The sequence below is a fragment of the Polyodon spathula genome, chromosome 18, assembly GCF_017654505.1.
Source record: "Polyodon spathula isolate WHYD16114869_AA chromosome 18, ASM1765450v1, whole genome shotgun sequence".
Taxonomy (NCBI): Eukaryota; Metazoa; Chordata; class Actinopteri; order Acipenseriformes; family Polyodontidae; genus Polyodon; species Polyodon spathula.
In genome coordinates this window covers 19298816-19315823 of record NC_054551.1, presented here as the reverse complement: position 1 = coordinate 19315823, position 17008 = coordinate 19298816, and the positions used below count along the sequence as shown (strand labels likewise).

Genomic DNA, 17008 nt, shown 5'->3' with positions numbered 1-17008 from the left:
TTTCTGTGAATAAAACCATTTAAATAAACGTTTACGTTTTACAACCAAATTAAACACTTCTGCTTAATAATTGCAAAGCATGGCACAGTTTACATGAAGCAATGTAAAAGTAGCTGACAAAAAAACACTATCAGATTACAGAATGCAATCCATTAAATATTAATTGTATAGAAAAGATAAACATTAAAAGGAATATTAATCAAACGCACCATATAACAAAAAGTTAAAAGCTAAAAGTATTGACCAAACTTAGGGGAAAAAAAAACACCACCACACACACCTGTTTTTTCTTTTGTTATCTTGTTAAATACTGATAATACTGGACCCTGGATTGTTAAACTGTACTTTCTGAAATGCATATGGGTTTGTTCAATCATGGTAGGATGATGCATCTTCCTCACAGCTTTTATTTAAGAAAAAAAAAATTAAATAAAGAAAATTAATTTCATAGGCAGTTTTTGGCCTTCTGGTGGGTACATCACTAAGAACAGCTTGTGTTCACACTTTATCAAAAATATACTGGGTAGAAAACTATAGCATTTGGATCTTTGAATTTAAATACAGTTACAGAGATACTGGTAGAATGTCTTCTTTTTGTACCAATCCTAAGCTATAGAAGAATCTTTTATAGCAGCCATGTTAATGCATATTAAAGGTATGAGATTTTAAATTAACATACTCTGCCACCCCCCATCCCCAAAGTGTGAAACCGGTAGAAACAATTCTCTCTCATTCTTTTGCTGCCCCTCTACATACACAAAAAAATAAAACTACCACACTGGCCAAGCAGCATTTCAAACATTCTTGATAAGGAAAAGATTTAACAACATTAGGTCCCAAGATGAAGGAGTCCTGTCCCTGCAGAACATTTGAAGAGAGAAGATGGCTAATACATCCTTTAATAGATTCACCCTCCAAACATCTGCTTCATAAGTGCACTGGTTTACATTTTAAAATGTACCTTAATATAAAGCTCTGCACGCTCTCCACAGTACCACCTTGACACAATTAAGGCACCTTTACACCCCTAAGGGTCAATGAATTCTTCTAATAAGAAGAAAAAAGAAAAAAATGTCACGAAATGCCTACAAATTGGTCAGACAACCCCAGATGCCCAGAAGGACAAAAACAATCATCTGGTATATATAAGCACAAACTGTTCACAAAAGGCCTGCCGGGCTGCTACTTTCAATACCCAACATTAAGTTTGTTTTTGTTGAGTTCCCTCTCTAAGTTACCGATCAAAGTGTCAATGCTTTCCTGCAGGTCTTTGAGGTTCACAGGGTGGTTAAGAGCAGGGTTGATCTCCTGGATTTTCATGTAGGCCTGGTAAGTGTGTTCTTTGGATACTGGTTTTAGAGGGGTCACAATGTGGTCAGAAAGTCCTTCCATCTTGGATCCCCCTTCCTCCTCAACTTCCTCCTCGCTTTCAGGCTGTTCAGAAGGGACGTCATCGTAATCTGCCTCATCAGCAGCAGTGTTTTCCTTCGGGGGCTGGAAGTAACTTTCTCCCATTGTGCTCCAGTCCCTGGCGTAGCGGTTACTAGAACTGTCCAGCCTCCCCTGTCTGGGCCTCAATACCCCAGCCATCTCAACGCTGCTCAAGTCCAGCATACAAGGCTGTGGCCGCTGCCTCCTCCGCAAACAGAGTGCGTTAGCGGGCTGCTCAGCAGACGTGTGGCTCACAAGCCAGTCTTTGGTGCATGAATCTACCACTGAAAGAGAAGGATAATGGCACATGTTTACAAAGTTCTCAGTTTAGAAAAGTGAACAACAAGGTGTTGCTAAGTGTTAATCTGAGGTTCAATGAACAAACCTGTCTGTGCATCAAAAAGCATGCCAGCAATTTCAAACACATTCAGCAAATGCCCTACATGTGAAGATTTTAATGTTCAAACGAAACCATGCAAATCACTACAACCACAGGAATCATCATTTGTTACTGTAAATGTAGCTCAAGTGTAGCTTGAATGTTTTGTCTAGAGTTCATGTGTTTAATCATTAGTGAAATGTTTGGTCTACTTTAGATTCGTGAGTGTTCAACATAGAATTTATGATTGGGTGCTTATTATTATGGTTGTAGCTGCAAGGTACATTTAACCACGTTTTAGATACACTACGAATGCGGGCCGCCATGACTTTCCATCTGCTTTCTGCAGCAGCAAGCAGGTACACATTAAACCTTGGTTAAATGCCAAACGGAAAACATGCTCAGCACTGCAGCGTTTTTAGGTCAATGAGTCCATTCCTGTGAAAAACAAACGAACAAGCACAGCTGCCCCACTTCAACATTCAGTTCAGTGCAGTTTGATTTCATTGCCATTATTTAAAACAATGCATTATTGGGTTGTCTCAACAAGCTCAATTCAGTTTGAAGACTCACACAGATCTGGCACCCAGTTACCTGCACTTCTCCTTATACTAAGTGTTTCATCCACTAATCCCTTCCTCCATTGTTACCTGCATCCTATAGTGAATGGTAAAAAGGGTTTACTGTATGACAATCAATTGCACACATTGGTTTCACAAATTTCTGTCCACATACCGGCAATACCTGTAATATTAAAATTCACCACTCAATAATCTGTTGTAAATTACTTTCCAGGGACTGCATGTGTTTACAATTTGCCTTTTGGGTGCGTACAAATACACAGGCTAGAATTACAGCGAAAAAAGTACATGAAAGTTGTAGAATGATATTCTGCTGTATTAATGAGAATGGAAAGGTTATTATTAATATCTAACTACTGAAACAACAACAGATTCACCTCAACTGAATGAGGTAACCTCATTAAAAAGACAAGATACACACACAGGCACAGGCACAAACACACACACACACACACACACACACACACACACACACACACACACACTTGCCCGGTTTGATTAAGAACAGGATATTCATGGCATCTCCTATTGACAAACAAAGCCCTTCCAGTTGCTGCTATGCCTAGACCAGAGGGTTAACGATAACAAGCTACAAGCTTTACACTTCTCCATTTAAACAATATGTGCATCTGTCTCGAAGACTGCCAGCAACTCGGCTAAATATATCACTTACAGTCAAGGCCAGCGCACTAAAAGCCATGGCTGTTTTATTACAGAGTTTGTGTTTTTCAGATCTCATGCTGTTCTTGTCTTTATTCTTTCATGGGTCTGCTCTCAACAAGAGAGATCTTTCGTCTTTAACATAAACACACTGTTAAACACCACAAGTTAATAATTTTCTGTAATGGGCAATTGTTCACTTAATATACAAGGTTAATCATTAATGTTTCATTTTATAAGTTATAGGGGAGTAGCTGCTAATGTGTTCCTTCCATAGCTTACAAAATATTTGTTTTCATGCTGAAAAGGTTCTTATTTTTATTTTTTCTACCAGATATAAAGACACAATGTCAAAGTGTGGTCTGTATCACTGATATAGCCAATAAAACAATGAGTGTGTTACACTTACAACCTCGGATCTGAGCTGGCTAAAGGTCGATCACAATAAAAGATTCTTATCATTTGAGCCGCCCCAAGGTTATACTTGAACACAGACCTAAGCTGGCTTTGGCCCTGGATGCACGTGCATAGCCCCTGAACTGTAGTGTGTGTCCAATGACGTCACATGGACCACCCCTTGCGTGAAGACAATTCCCCTACCCAAAAAAACAAAGCCATCGCAGAGCTCCCTTAGGCATTAACAAGAAGCGGCAGTGACAGATCTGCAAACTCATTGAAGCTCCCGTCACGGGGGAAGCTTAAAAACTCTACATCCCTTTCGAACTCTATGTTTTGGGACTGTAGTCTGTCTTTGATGTTTGAGATCAATGTATATTTCTGGGAGCAATTAACACACTGGCAACTGCAGGAATACTAATTTAGGAGTTTCTGCAGGTAAAAGTGCCAGGCTTCATGTCATAATGCTTACTAAATAGTAAATAGCTATATACTATTAGTATACTAATACTAAATAGCTTCTATCTCAAGCACATGCCCTTGTGAAGTTTGTGTTTTGAAATGTGCGATTCACAGTCTAATCCACAGCAACCTTCCAGAAGGCTAAATAAATAATAATTGAGTTATAATAAATTTTTTTCAAAAGGCTCCTTTCTACACACCCATTGGGATTTACAGGAATTACGTGTCCCATTTACCACAGCAACACCAAATTGCCTTTTTTGTGGTCTGCAAGCAATTATGACTGAAGTGCTACTGGGACCCATGGGGAACTGCTTTTCAAGAAGAATGTAGAAAAAAAGAAGAAACAGTACGGGTTTGTATATATCCCACACATATAAGCTAAATTCCGGTTAAAGATTCAGTCCCTTTATCAAAGAAAAGTTTAATGAACTAATTAAACTGAAAAAAGTCATTAGCCTTGTATGGTTTCAATGCCAGGCTCGTGGTGAAATGAAATGATCTGTCATCACCTCACTTAAAAATAAACCCATGCAAAATAAAAATCCCCAATGGTATTGACCTAAAACATGTATTTTTTCGTCACTAACAAAGCCTTCAGGTTAAAAGATAAAATGTTTAATTTTTACAACCAAGCTTCTTTTCATTTTGCTGATATTTTATGTTGTCTTTACCTGGCCAGAGCTGCAGAAGGTAATGCAGCACCTCAATGTGTTTCTTGAAGTCGAGCGCGCTTGCCAGCTCCTCTGAGTCAATGAACACTCGGTTGCTATGGTGAGAAGCCTCCTGTCGCTGGCTGAGCAAAACTGGCCCAAAACACACAGCCAGGTTCTGGCAGTTCATCTTGTTTACTTCATGGTAGGACGCCACTCGCTTCAGGTGATCCAGCAGCATCCTCAAAGTAACCTGAGATTTAAAAACAATAAATAACAGTACAAAAAAAAAAAAAAAAAAGACTTGAGTCAAAGGTTTACTGGTGCAAACCACATACAGTACTGTGGGCTCTATTCATAAACTTTAACTAATGAAACCTTCCACAAATATTTGCAAAAGCGTTATTCTCACGTTTCAAAGCACTCTTGAACCTTGAAGAAAATATTAAAACTTTAAAACTTGTGCGTCATTTACAGATTTGTTTTCAGGGTTTATAACAAGGCCCTGTACAGTGTTTTTGCTGTTTTTAAATGAGGCAGTGATCAGTTACTACAGTATTATAAAGGCAAACACTAATTAAAATAGAACACTCAAAATGTAGCCTTATAGTGGAGCCATGTGTTTTAAAAAGGTTCTACTGTAATAATTGAGTTCACTGTTTTCATAGTCACTGTTTGAGGTGACACGCACATCTGGTTGGGATCAGAGAAAGAAGAGAATAGAGGAGATGTGTTGTACAGTATCTTTGGAAAAGTTCATCAGGCAGCAATTCAAATTCAGCTATAAATGCATACCTGGTATTTCCCATCAACATACTCCCCATTAGCTAGTGAATGTTGCTTTTGGCACTTCTGAAAACTGTAATGAATGCATGTTTATATCTGTCAGCAGCTGCATCTCCTCAATCAAAGTCAACTGTGCTAATCAGAAGCATCCAAGGAATGTCAGAGAACCAAAAAAAACAATGATAAGGCCAAGTGCTTGCAGTAAGAAAACTAAGCTTCTAACCAGGTGGAGCAGGTCTGCGTCAGACAGTTCATAGGCGCTTCAATCCATTATGATGGGAAATTAAATGGACTTTTCTGTGTGCGAGTGTGGACACCGCACAATATCATGCCAGCAAGTGCTGCATCATTCATTCCAGTTCCTGAACCATATCTGACACTCCAGAACTTTCCTGTTAGCGACAATAACCCATATGTCTCAGCTTTAAAAAGGAGAGGAATACCTAGATTAGTGAAGCAATTAGCTGCTCAAACCTGGGATGCCGTCAATCAATTTGAAAGGACTACCTCTACTCAGTTGCATGATAATGTTATCGCCCTTACAGCACAGCTAATCAACATTAAAGAAAAAACAAATTTCACTTCCCTCTGGTGCATAAAACCACCAAATAAAATGCTTTAAAAGACCTAATATGAGCATGCTTGAGAGCTGCAACGCAACGTAGCTTGAACTGTGATTCTTGAAATATATTTATTAAGATTACTTTCCTTAAAGCCTATACTGTACTCTAAAAAAATAAATTGGAAGCAGTAAGCCAAGCACAAATGCCCTGATGTGGAAAGAATGTGGTAGAAGGATATTAAATTGGTCACTCAAGGTATAGCATTAACTTTTTCAGGAGTTGCTGAAGCCTCATGTCAATTCACGTGAATTTATAACCATGGAAACCTAACTGTTGGGCCTTTCAGCTCTCTGGCTGGTAATCTTACTGTACACTCAGTGAGTCAAACATCAACACTTGATATTAATACAAAATACATTGAAAAAAAACATAACAATTGCTAGTCTTTTGTCTGTTTTTTGTTTTTGTTTTTTAAATACTAAAATAAAAATTTAAAAAACACATTTAGTTTAAAATACTTTATGCATTTAGTTTTAAAAGTATACTAAATGCCATGGGAGTGTCAACAGGTTTGCTCATTAACATTCCTGCAGAAAGAGGCTTTTCAAAATGTAGACCTTTCAAACAAAATACAATGGAGAACAGGTGCTTCTAGTTATTGACCATTTCCCAGCCAAGAGCTTGGTGTTTACCAGGCCTGGATTCTGAGCAGAGAGGAAGGTCATTTCTCTCTCAAGAGAGGGCAAACCTTTTTATGCTTGACTTTTGTTCAGCTGTCACAAAGAACTCTCTCCCTCCCAATCCAAAATGTCATGCAAGTGTTTACCTTCTCCACTTCGGGCAAGTGCTCCAAGAGACTGACTGTGTATTCCGAGTCGCACGGTTCATTTTCACACCCACTGGGGCCAATCCTGAGAGGTCTCTTAACCATGGCATCCAGCACAGCTTCGTACAACTGTTTTGTTATCAGAGGAAACGGCAGCTCTCTCAAATAGTCCTTGAGAACACCTTAAAAAAACAAAAAACAACAGACAATGGCATTTCAGGGAATGAACGCTTTTTTCAGATGTACCACAAACAAGCCTTATTAACAGAATTGTGACGGCCTCTTTAGATTCTAGGGGGTTTATAACACACCCTTCTCTTTAAACACTTCATCAGAAAATCTGAAAAGCACTATAAGCTGTTTGTTTCCTCCTATTGTACAAAGGTAAAAAAACAAACAAAAAAAACACACACTTTAATAACTACAGTTTTTCAGTTTTTGATAGTCCAACTTATTTATTTCTGGAATATGGGGTTCATATTTAGATTTCTTCTTCCTTGAAAACCAACCTCTTATCTTGCTTGAAGACAACCTTATACCCAACAACATGAAAAAAGTAGTCACCCGTTTAGTTGGATTATTCATTCTAGGACATGTCACACATGTACAGCTTCATTTAAGCAGTCCAGAGAGTAAACTGGTGGGGGTGGCAAGGTGGGGGTTACTGTATCAGTTAACCAGACAGTTGAAACTTACACCACTCAGTGGTCTGCATTTTGGTTTTCATTTTCACAGCTGTCAAAAGTTTAAATTTGGCGAGCTACTTTTTTAAAACTATATAAATCTTGAATACGCTTATATTTCATGACCTACGAAAAAAAATAACCCCCTCTTTTATTCCAGAGTTAGAGTGTCTTGTCTGATATGTGATTAATACAGGAGGTGAAGTGCCAGCAGCTGAAACTAAAGGCTCTATCTGGAAACACTGTTGTACACCTGCAGCTCAGACTCCCCAGTACAGACAATAAGAGGGAAACACCTGACACCAACACCACCTCCCCTGATCCCAGCAAAAATGCACACGACTTCTTTCTCTCGTTCTCTTTTCTCAAAAGCTGCCAAGGTATTTCAGTCAAAAAAAAAGAAAATCCTTTTGCGTACAAACAGATCTCAGTTTTCAAAATGCCCATCAAATTCTCCACCTAACAGATCTGCGGTTTGGATTTAGCTAGCCTGTGGCTGTTTGACCCTAATGAAGTCATGTAACACACAAAAGCATCACAGGAGGATCCCAATAATGCTCAATTAACAAGCCATCAAAAAGAGAGGCTCACTTTGAAAACATGTCCTAAATATTGTGACTGACACGTTTCTGTTGTCTAAATATCTTCATGACCTCTTGCTTCCAGCTTCCTAAGAGAGAGCTGTGAACACAAGTTTCTCCTCAAAATCCAGCTTACACTAATTAAGGAACAGTGACCATTGTATTTATTTATTTTTGTAAGGACATTTACTTAACCATGAATTTATGTTGTCAAATATCACAACATTGCATAAGTGTCACATGTGTTAGTTAAAAGTAGAACAAACAACCTTTAAAAACAGTCACAATGAAACTCTGGCTAGTGAATCTATAAACAAACATTTCTCCATACACACCATTCTCCACTGGAAGGACTCGTCTGGGATATGAACAATGGCACGCAAAGTTTATTTTGCTTTTCCAATAACTTATTCTGGGACGGGTCTGGGTCGAATGTTTTTCAAAATGTTTCAATCAGTAGTTAGGGATCACCAAACCTGTACAATTCCATATGTTTTGGTGTGTTAATATCTGCACTTTAAGCAGGCACACTACAGAGAGAACAGAAATATTATGTTACAGGTGCAGGAATATGTATTTGTTTACTATTGCTAATATAGCTTTGTTTGTTAAAGTCTCCCAAACAGTAAAGGAACAATAACATGTGTTATGCTCAACAGCAAGCAGCTGTTCAAACATGTCACAAAGCTCAAGAGATACTCCACTGATGTTTAATAAAGAATATTAACCAAACAGAACACCGAATGGGAGCATGCAGTGAGCCACCGAGCATTCAGGACTCTATGTGCAGCAAGATATCTCTTATTCCTCTTACTGATGCATCGTCTAACTACAGAGACTCTATGGCCACTACTACCTTTACATGCACACTCAATCAATACTTTTGTAATGGATTCTTTTGAATCCTAAAGCTGAATGTGCAGAGTTTACATGCCAAACGCAATCAGGTTTGGAAGAATCAACCAATCCAGCTAGTGTTACATGGTTGACATACAGATGATTTTGGTATTGATAGGGAGTTTGAATTTGATTGCATTGTACATGTAACTGCAAAGCTATTTGTAAATGAGTTTTCTAAAAACTGCAAAGATGTATTTCTAGATCTCCAATGAATGTGATAAAGTCTATATTTGCAATAAAGCTTTGTGTTCGCAAATAGCATTCTGGACTATACATAATACAAATTTCAAGTTCGGAAATCTACAGATTTACTGAGCTGAGGGAAACAGACTGCAGTAAATTCAGTGGCTGATATCATCAACTGGCTTCCAAAGCTAATGATTTTCATTTTTAAAAAAAATGTATTTACTTTCAACAATATGAAACACGTTTTTCTTTCAGAGGTTTGTAAAAAAAAAAAAATAATTGTATTCCAGAGTTCATAAACCCACGCTCTCCAGCCACTTCTAATATAAACAATCACCCTCTGCCAGATTGATAACACTAGAACACCCACATATAAAACTGGCTTTATGAAAAAGTTAATCATTAACCAGGAATGATTTAGCCTTGTGTTTGCCCTGTTTTAAACCTGATAAATTCTTTGTCTACAACTGAATTCAATTCAGATCATAAAGCAGAGCCTCAGCTCCAATGCAGTGTTATCCTCTGAGAGGAGACTGCTTTAAATGCATTGAGGTAAAACAATGAATTAAAACCAAGTAATCATGCACTTTTACTTCCCTTTTTTACTTAATTTTTACACTGTAAGAATTTTAAAAGGGCAAAAAACAAACAGTGGAATATACTGTAATTGTACCATATTATTGTCAAATATCAGTTAATTCACTAGCGCTAGTATTTTCCTCCTCTTAAATCCATTTGACATCTGGGAAAATAGTTCAAAAAATGTTCATGGCAGACAGACTTAACTCAAGACAACCCACAGCAAAGATAACCATCTTCTTGAGACTTTCTCCAACTTTTTTTTTTTCTTTCCTCAGGTATTTCCTGAATAAGGCCTCTGCGGAAAAATAAAAAGCAATCTTGACCTTTTCCTGTACTTTCCTAAAAAGCACGTTCCACTGATTGTGTAAGATTTTTCAATTACACTATTTTCATCTAGCCTTGGCTTTGGCACCACTTGCATGAAGCCAGACCCCAGTCTTCCCTTTGCTGCCTGTAAAAATGGAACACCTTAATTAAGCAAGTGAGGCAAGAATCTTGGGAGGCAGGATCCCAGAATAGCAGGCGCACAAGTACAAAGCTGTGACACTGTCAAAAACACACACACCCATCTCCTAAAACCCCAAGTGCCTCCTGGCCTACTGGATGTTCTGCTAATCCCCCAAAGCATGAGCGAAATACCATCTGTGTTTGTTCTGCAACAAAGTGGGACTTGTTACAAATTTTAAAAGTCTACCGAGCAAGGCTGCTGTGTCCTGGGGCCAGTAAATAGCTGAGAGCCTATTTTGCACACTTCAGTCTTTGAAACACTGAACCAGTCAAAATATTTCCAGACTAAAAAAATGGCTTTGCAGCTTTAACAAAGCAGCAAGTTTTCAGCGCAAGACATTATTTTTATCCAACAGGGTTTCTAAATGTTTACTGCGTACGGAGATAAATCTATACCTTGACATGATCTAAACTCTCAAACCCTGCAAAATAAACCCCAGAGGTCTAAAACAAGCCAAGAAGCAAGTTACAACAGCTGGTCCTCTTTGCACCATCCCATTGTAAAGCTGCGAACTGTCAACATAGGTTACAGTCATTAGTATATGCAGATCTATAAAGGGTGTTAAGTATGGTAGAGTTAAAGCAAGTCTTACCCCTGCTTCAAAGCTGTCATTTACATCCTGGTTGCAGCTATTAAGCACGGACTTCCAAAATGTAGTGCCTACAAAACAGCCAATCCAAACCTTGACCTTTACATTGACTTCTGATAAAAAAAAAACCAATTAAATTAACCCAGGCCCATCACAGACATGAGCTGATCAACACATCCCAGGTCAGGTTATGGTTAACCTCCTTAGCTGCACATCTCCCTGCTCTAATTAAAACTGAAGTTCTTTAACAGATATAACAGGTCTGCGAGAGCAAAACTGTGCTTTTTTACTTTTATTAGAACATCACTGGAAGAGCCATGTTTACAGAAGAAATTGCATTGTTTTACTTCCCATCAACTATTTTCTAGGGCGCATAACTAAAACTCTGATGACTGCACATGCTTTAGAAACTCTGGACTGAACTTTGACCTGTGCTAATCTCTTTGGCTCCTTCCATGATTAAATTAACCATGTAACACGCTGTAGTTATTTTCCCTGTTTTTAGCTGCTCTATTCTGCCTGCCAGAATTCTGCTGCGTCCCTGTCACCGCCCACTCTCTTGCTACAAGCAACTCGCCCTACTGAACAAATTTTAGCAAACAAAACCCCCAATCCACTTCAATGCTCACTTATTTTTCAGGCCCACTCAACTGTTAACTGTACTTTACTCCAACATGCAAATTCATGCGGATTAAAGCAGACGTGATGCAAGATTATAACTGTGGGCCTCTTCCCAAAACCAACAAGTAGGCCAGCAACCATGGCCCATCATTGCCAGACATTCGTTTTTTGGAGGTCAGGATTCGTCTTGTTAAATACAGGTCTTCCTATCTGTCTGGGAAATCACAACTAACCAACAGTGCTGTGCTCCTTTGGATCCTATTGGCTTCTAATTTTAGGACCCAACTGGAATGCCTTATAAGATTTAAATGTGTGATCCATTTGCATTGAAACAGAAATGCATGGGTCAGAAAATGCACAGCTGAACACCCGACCTGCGCAATCACTGGCATTTGTAAAAAAAGTGCCATCTTTACAAGTCAGAATAGTGTGCTATAAGGAAAGTCCCTGTGGTTATTTTGAACTAATGTAGTTATTTTATATTTGAGAATAGTTTAACTACATGTTGGTTTCCAGTCTGTTGCAATCACTTTAAAACGGCAAGGAAAAAAGCTTGCGGGACCAGTGTTTGTGCAATGGACCGGCCACATACCAGTCCACACTCGGAACTGGACTTCCTTAAGGCTTACTGGACCTGTACCAGACTTCCATAGATTTGGATCGGACCACTCACTCACTGAACCTGGTCTGGTTCGCATCCCTACTGATGAAGGCTTTGGTCTAAATAACTTAGTAGGCTATCATCAACAAGCAATAATACTTAGTGTGTCAACTTTCAGTGCTACCAAGAATCTTAAATGATTTCGGGTCTGGTTTACACCCAATTGTCTTTGTGGAAAGGTTTGACAAAAAACCCAGGAGTCCAAAGGAAGCCTTGCCATACCTGTGATGACGTTGATGTCGGGATACTGGTTTTCAGAGAGCTCTACGGCCTTGCTGTCCCTCTCGAAGGCCTCGCGGAGCTCCTTCTTCACTGCCGCCGACCCACAGAGGCGGTACAATCCAACAACCTGCCAACAAAGCCCAAGAGAGACACAGGGATGCAAGTCAATTCACATCTGTGCACATGTACATCACAGCTAGTGAAAGCACTTGGCCCCTTTCTCAATTATCGATAGTCAAGCCTGTGCATCATTTTTGTGTAAAGGGTTTAAGCAAAGGAAAGTTTTTATTTTTTATTAAATTTGGAATTGGCACCTCCTCCCCCATACCCCACCCCCTGTGAGTGCTTACTGATGATACTGGGTTTGTGCAGGAGTCTTCAAAGTAACAGAGAAAGTTAAGAACACTGTGTTAGAATTAAACACTGTATCGACCGAGCTACAAATACAGTGCCTTCTGATGTTTGGCAATTATTTTCTAAAGTAAGACGGTGAGAAAGTAAAGTAAAGAATGTAATGTTTGGGATGCTCCGGTAACACAATAATCTGTGTGACCATTTAATGAGGTGGCACCCTACAAAACAAAATCTGTATTTATTCATCTGAACTACCCCGGAGTAAAAATGAAGAAAAACAACCAAGATAGTTCCAAAAGTATCTTTGGTTAGAAGTACTAAGCATCCCGGCAAGGTCAGTCCCTAGTAAGCATGTATTTAACAATGCTGGGCAGATTGTAAGCAAATGCCAGTCATCACTTAAATTAAATCAAAATGTGGACACTGTCATGTTCCTTTAACACAATTCAAACATAAGCCATGTATAAAACTGCTGTGGACAGTGATAACTTTTTTTTTTCCTCTTGATTGGTTGCTACTCTGACTTGTTATAGATTTAAACATATGTTTTGTTTTGTTTTTGTTTGTTTTTTTTTGGGGGGGGGGGGGGGGGGGGTTGGGGGGGGGGGTTGCTTGACCCCCAACTGGTATAAACGAATAAGTATATGAGTGTACAAAACATTAGGAACACCTGCTCTTTCCATGAAATAGACTGACGAGGTGAATCCAGGTGAAAGCTATGGTCCCTTATTTATGTAACCTGTTAAATCCACTTCAATCAGTGTAGATGAAGGGGAGACAGGTTAAAGAAGGATTTTTAAGCCTTGACACAATTGAGACATGCATTATGTATGTGTGCAATTCATGGTCAAGACAAAAGATTTAAGTGCCTTTGAACGGTAGTAGGTGCCAGGCGTGCCGGTTTGAGTGTGTCACGAACTGCAACACTACTGGGTTTTTCACGCTCAACAGTTTCTCGTGTGTATCAAGGATGGTTCACCACCCAAAGGACCTGCAGCCAATGGCAGGCCAGTGGTCAAAAATGGCTCATTGATGAAAGAGGACAAAAGAATCTGACACGAATTATGCAGAGCAACAGATGGGCTACAGTTAGTCAACTGATAGTCCAGTGCAACATTTGTGCCAAAAGACCCATAAAAGAATGCACAACTCATCATACCTTGACACGAATGGGGTATGGCAGCCACCGACCTAACAGAGTTGCACTTCTTTCAGCAAAACACAAGAAACTGCTGTTACAGTGGGCTAAGGAATGAAAACACTGGAGGATTGGAAAAACATTGCCTGGTCTGATGAATCCCAGTTCCTGCTGTTTCACGCTGATGGCAGGACTAGGGTATGGAGAAAACCACATGAGTACATGCATCCATCATGCCGCGTGTCAACATTGCAGGCTGGTGGTGATGGTGTGGGGTGTGTTTTCATGGCACACACTGGGCCCTTTGATAAAAGTGGAGCAATGTTTGAATGCCACAGGATATCTGAACATCATTGCCAATCAGGTGCATCCCTTCATGGCAGCAGTGTATCCATCAGCTAATGGATTTTTTCAGGCAGATAATGCCCTATGCCACAAGGCTAGGATTGTCCAGGAATGGTTCCACGAACATGACTGTGAATTCAGCTTACTGCAGTGGCCTGCCCAGTCACCAGATCTCAATCTAATTGAGCATCTGTGGGATGAGATGGAATGAGCTATCTGGAGTAGAGATCCAATACCAGCCAACTTGGCAACTGTGGGAAGCATTGGAATCAACATGAGCCAGCATCCCTGTGGAACGCTTGAGACCTTGCAGAGTCCATGCCCGACGAATTGAGGCTGTTCTGAGGGCAAAAGGGGGTGCAATTCAATATTAGGAAGGTGTTCCTAATGTTTTGTACACCCAGTATGTATATTGTAATTACTATATGTAATCAATTTAATATGCATAATAGTTTTTAAAGTGCTACTTGCAATGTTACACAGTAATGTCAGCTCCACATGTATTTCTGCTGGTTTTTTTTTTACCCTTTCATAACGTCGATACATCGATGCATCTGCTTTTTTGGAGAAAGATATAACGATAGTGAAAAGTTAAGCATCACCCCAGCCTTAACGATATACTGTATATTGCTTCTGATTTGTATTACTCCCCTGGCCCAATGCCACAAACCTCTTGTGAATGACTAATCTACAAAGACAAATATTATTAGCCTTACACTGTTCACATAGTACTATACTGAAATAGTTGGCATGCATATTTTGGCAACAGTTAAACATTTAAGCAAAATTAGGTGTAGCAAAAAGGCCCCAGTGTAGTTTTAATTGGCCCAAGACTGAGGAGGCCACTTGGGATCCAGTGCATGCTAGAGGGTTGATGAGGCTCTGTTTTCTACGGTCAGGTCTGTGAGCTCGTCCCCCTGGTCTGCGTGCACCTCCTACCCCCACACACCATATCACATCACCTACATTACAATTATAGAATTAAACACAGTATATATTGCTATTGACTCTTTGGAAATGTTTTTCTTTTACTTGCTAGTCGTGAAAGATCATACTCAAAAACCATACAAGTAAAAACAGTAAAAATAAAATCGCACACAGTCAAACTTAATACGGACCCTTGTTAAAAATTGACTTTGACACCTATGCTGTAAATCAGTGGTTTCCACCTTGTGGTCTGTGAGTAAACTCCGGGTGGTCCGCAACAAAATTTGGTTACGCAGTTCTTGCAAAAACCCATTTCTACACAACCACACGTTGTGCTACTACAATATCTATTACTAAGCAACACAACAAACAGCTTTAACCATACATGGTTAAGATATATATTTAGTCTGCATTTTACCCTTTATCTTTTTTTTTTGTATTATTACGGGCATGCTTATAAATTAAGATTACAGCTCCCTTTGATGCAATACCAAGCATCGCCTTGAAAGATGCCATTAACTGAAACAGCTTTCAAATGTGAAACAAATACTAACTAAATAACTGTTACGTATTATGAAGCGCCATTTGCCTTCCTTTTGTTCTTTTTTTTAAAACCAGAATTATTTTATTTTTTTAAATCTACATCTAGCATTCACATAAATGCACATCTTTCTAAAAACAGGCTATATTTGTAGCTTGACTTGTGAACTGTACTGTAGTGTGAATGACTGATTTCAGCTCCATATTATTACATAGGTTTATTCAGCCAGGTTTAATAGCTCACAATAAATGGAAATAATGTGTACAGGCTGTTCTTGACCATGTCATATTTAACCAAAATTCAACTGTGCACCACCAATCCCATTTAATTTACAAATTACAGCCCACAAGAACAAAGTGGTATGCAACATCCTGTACACTCACCTCGTCTTCGTACTCCGATGTGTTTTTTATATGCACATCGAGTGAAGTTGGCGATTCAGCAAGTTCAATAAGTTGCTAGGACCAGCACTGGGATTCACATCAATTGGATCCGAGGATGACTCAAAGCCCCAGTGTCAGGAGGTTTTGTTAAACAAAACTTAACCCAGCAAAATTGAAACACCATTTATCTACAAAGTATTCAGAATGTGAAACAAACACTTGGTGTGACTGCTAAGAAATAAATAATTATTTTGTGTAAAAAAAAAAAAGTAACAGGCAGGCATTTTGCTTTCGGCAACTTTCAATGCACAATATTACAACATTCCTTGATGAACTGGTAATTTCAAGATTCAAGCCCAGGGATCTCTTTAAGTTAGGTACGTTATATAAATACTTTACTTTCTACATGAACTTATACATGGAAGCCTACAAATTAGTTTCAACATGCTGTTGAAGTGGTCTGTGGGAAAAACTGAAAAAAGTTGGGAACCACTGCATTAAATAATATGATATGCTATATAAATAGGGCTTCCGATTTTCAGCTTTAACTGATAAAAACTGATAAAACACCCCGATACAAAACAAATGAAATCGCTGTATAGCCAATAAACACCTGAAACCACCGGAAAAATAGTGGAATGGTTAATCAAGTCACATTGACTTCACCCCGTTTCCATTAAAAAATAAAACCTACAACAACAAATATATATCCACTTCCCAGTGCAGTGCATTCAACCTTCCTAACTTGTATCTATAATTGATTTGTTCTGAATACTTTAAACCCGCCCCAACTAATGAGTGACAGCACATTCCTACATTTCTATTGGAGACTCCGCTTGAGAGATTTAAAGCAAGATTACAATCAGGAAATGGGGGCTTGTTCGTGGGATTTAAAGCTGTATTACAGTTAAGATACAGAGGATTTAAAACAGAATTAAAAATTGTGGCAGAATGTAAAAAAATGTCTACATACAAAAACCGCAGAAGAATGTGCCGTGACCATAAGGATTTTGTTTGTGGAAGACAGCAAAGGAAAGAAGGAACAACTTA

At 39.0% G+C, this 17008-nt stretch overlaps 1 protein-coding gene across 4 annotated transcripts in view; it reads right to left on the bottom strand.

The window, feature by feature from the left end:
- Nucleotides 1-437: 437 nt before the first annotated feature.
- LOC121330925 (rho GTPase-activating protein SYDE2-like) overlaps nt 438-17008 on the bottom strand; it is a 39073-nt gene continuing 22502 nt past the window's right edge. For 3 of the 4 annotated variants that reach the window (XM_041277905.1, XM_041277907.1, XM_041277908.1), the window contains 4 exons: nt 12271-12397; nt 6738-6919; nt 4584-4815; nt 438-1715 (listed from right to left, as the gene is read on the bottom strand). In XM_041277905.1, coding sequence (XP_041133839.1) covers nt 1189-1715; nt 4584-4815; nt 6738-6919; nt 12271-12397 — 1068 coding nt within the window. In that variant the 3' untranslated portion in view covers nt 438-1188. Of the gene's footprint in view, nt 1716-1739; nt 2468-4583; nt 4816-6737; nt 6920-12270; nt 12398-17008 lie in introns of those variants that run through there. The other variant, XM_041277906.1, reaches the window with a different exon arrangement.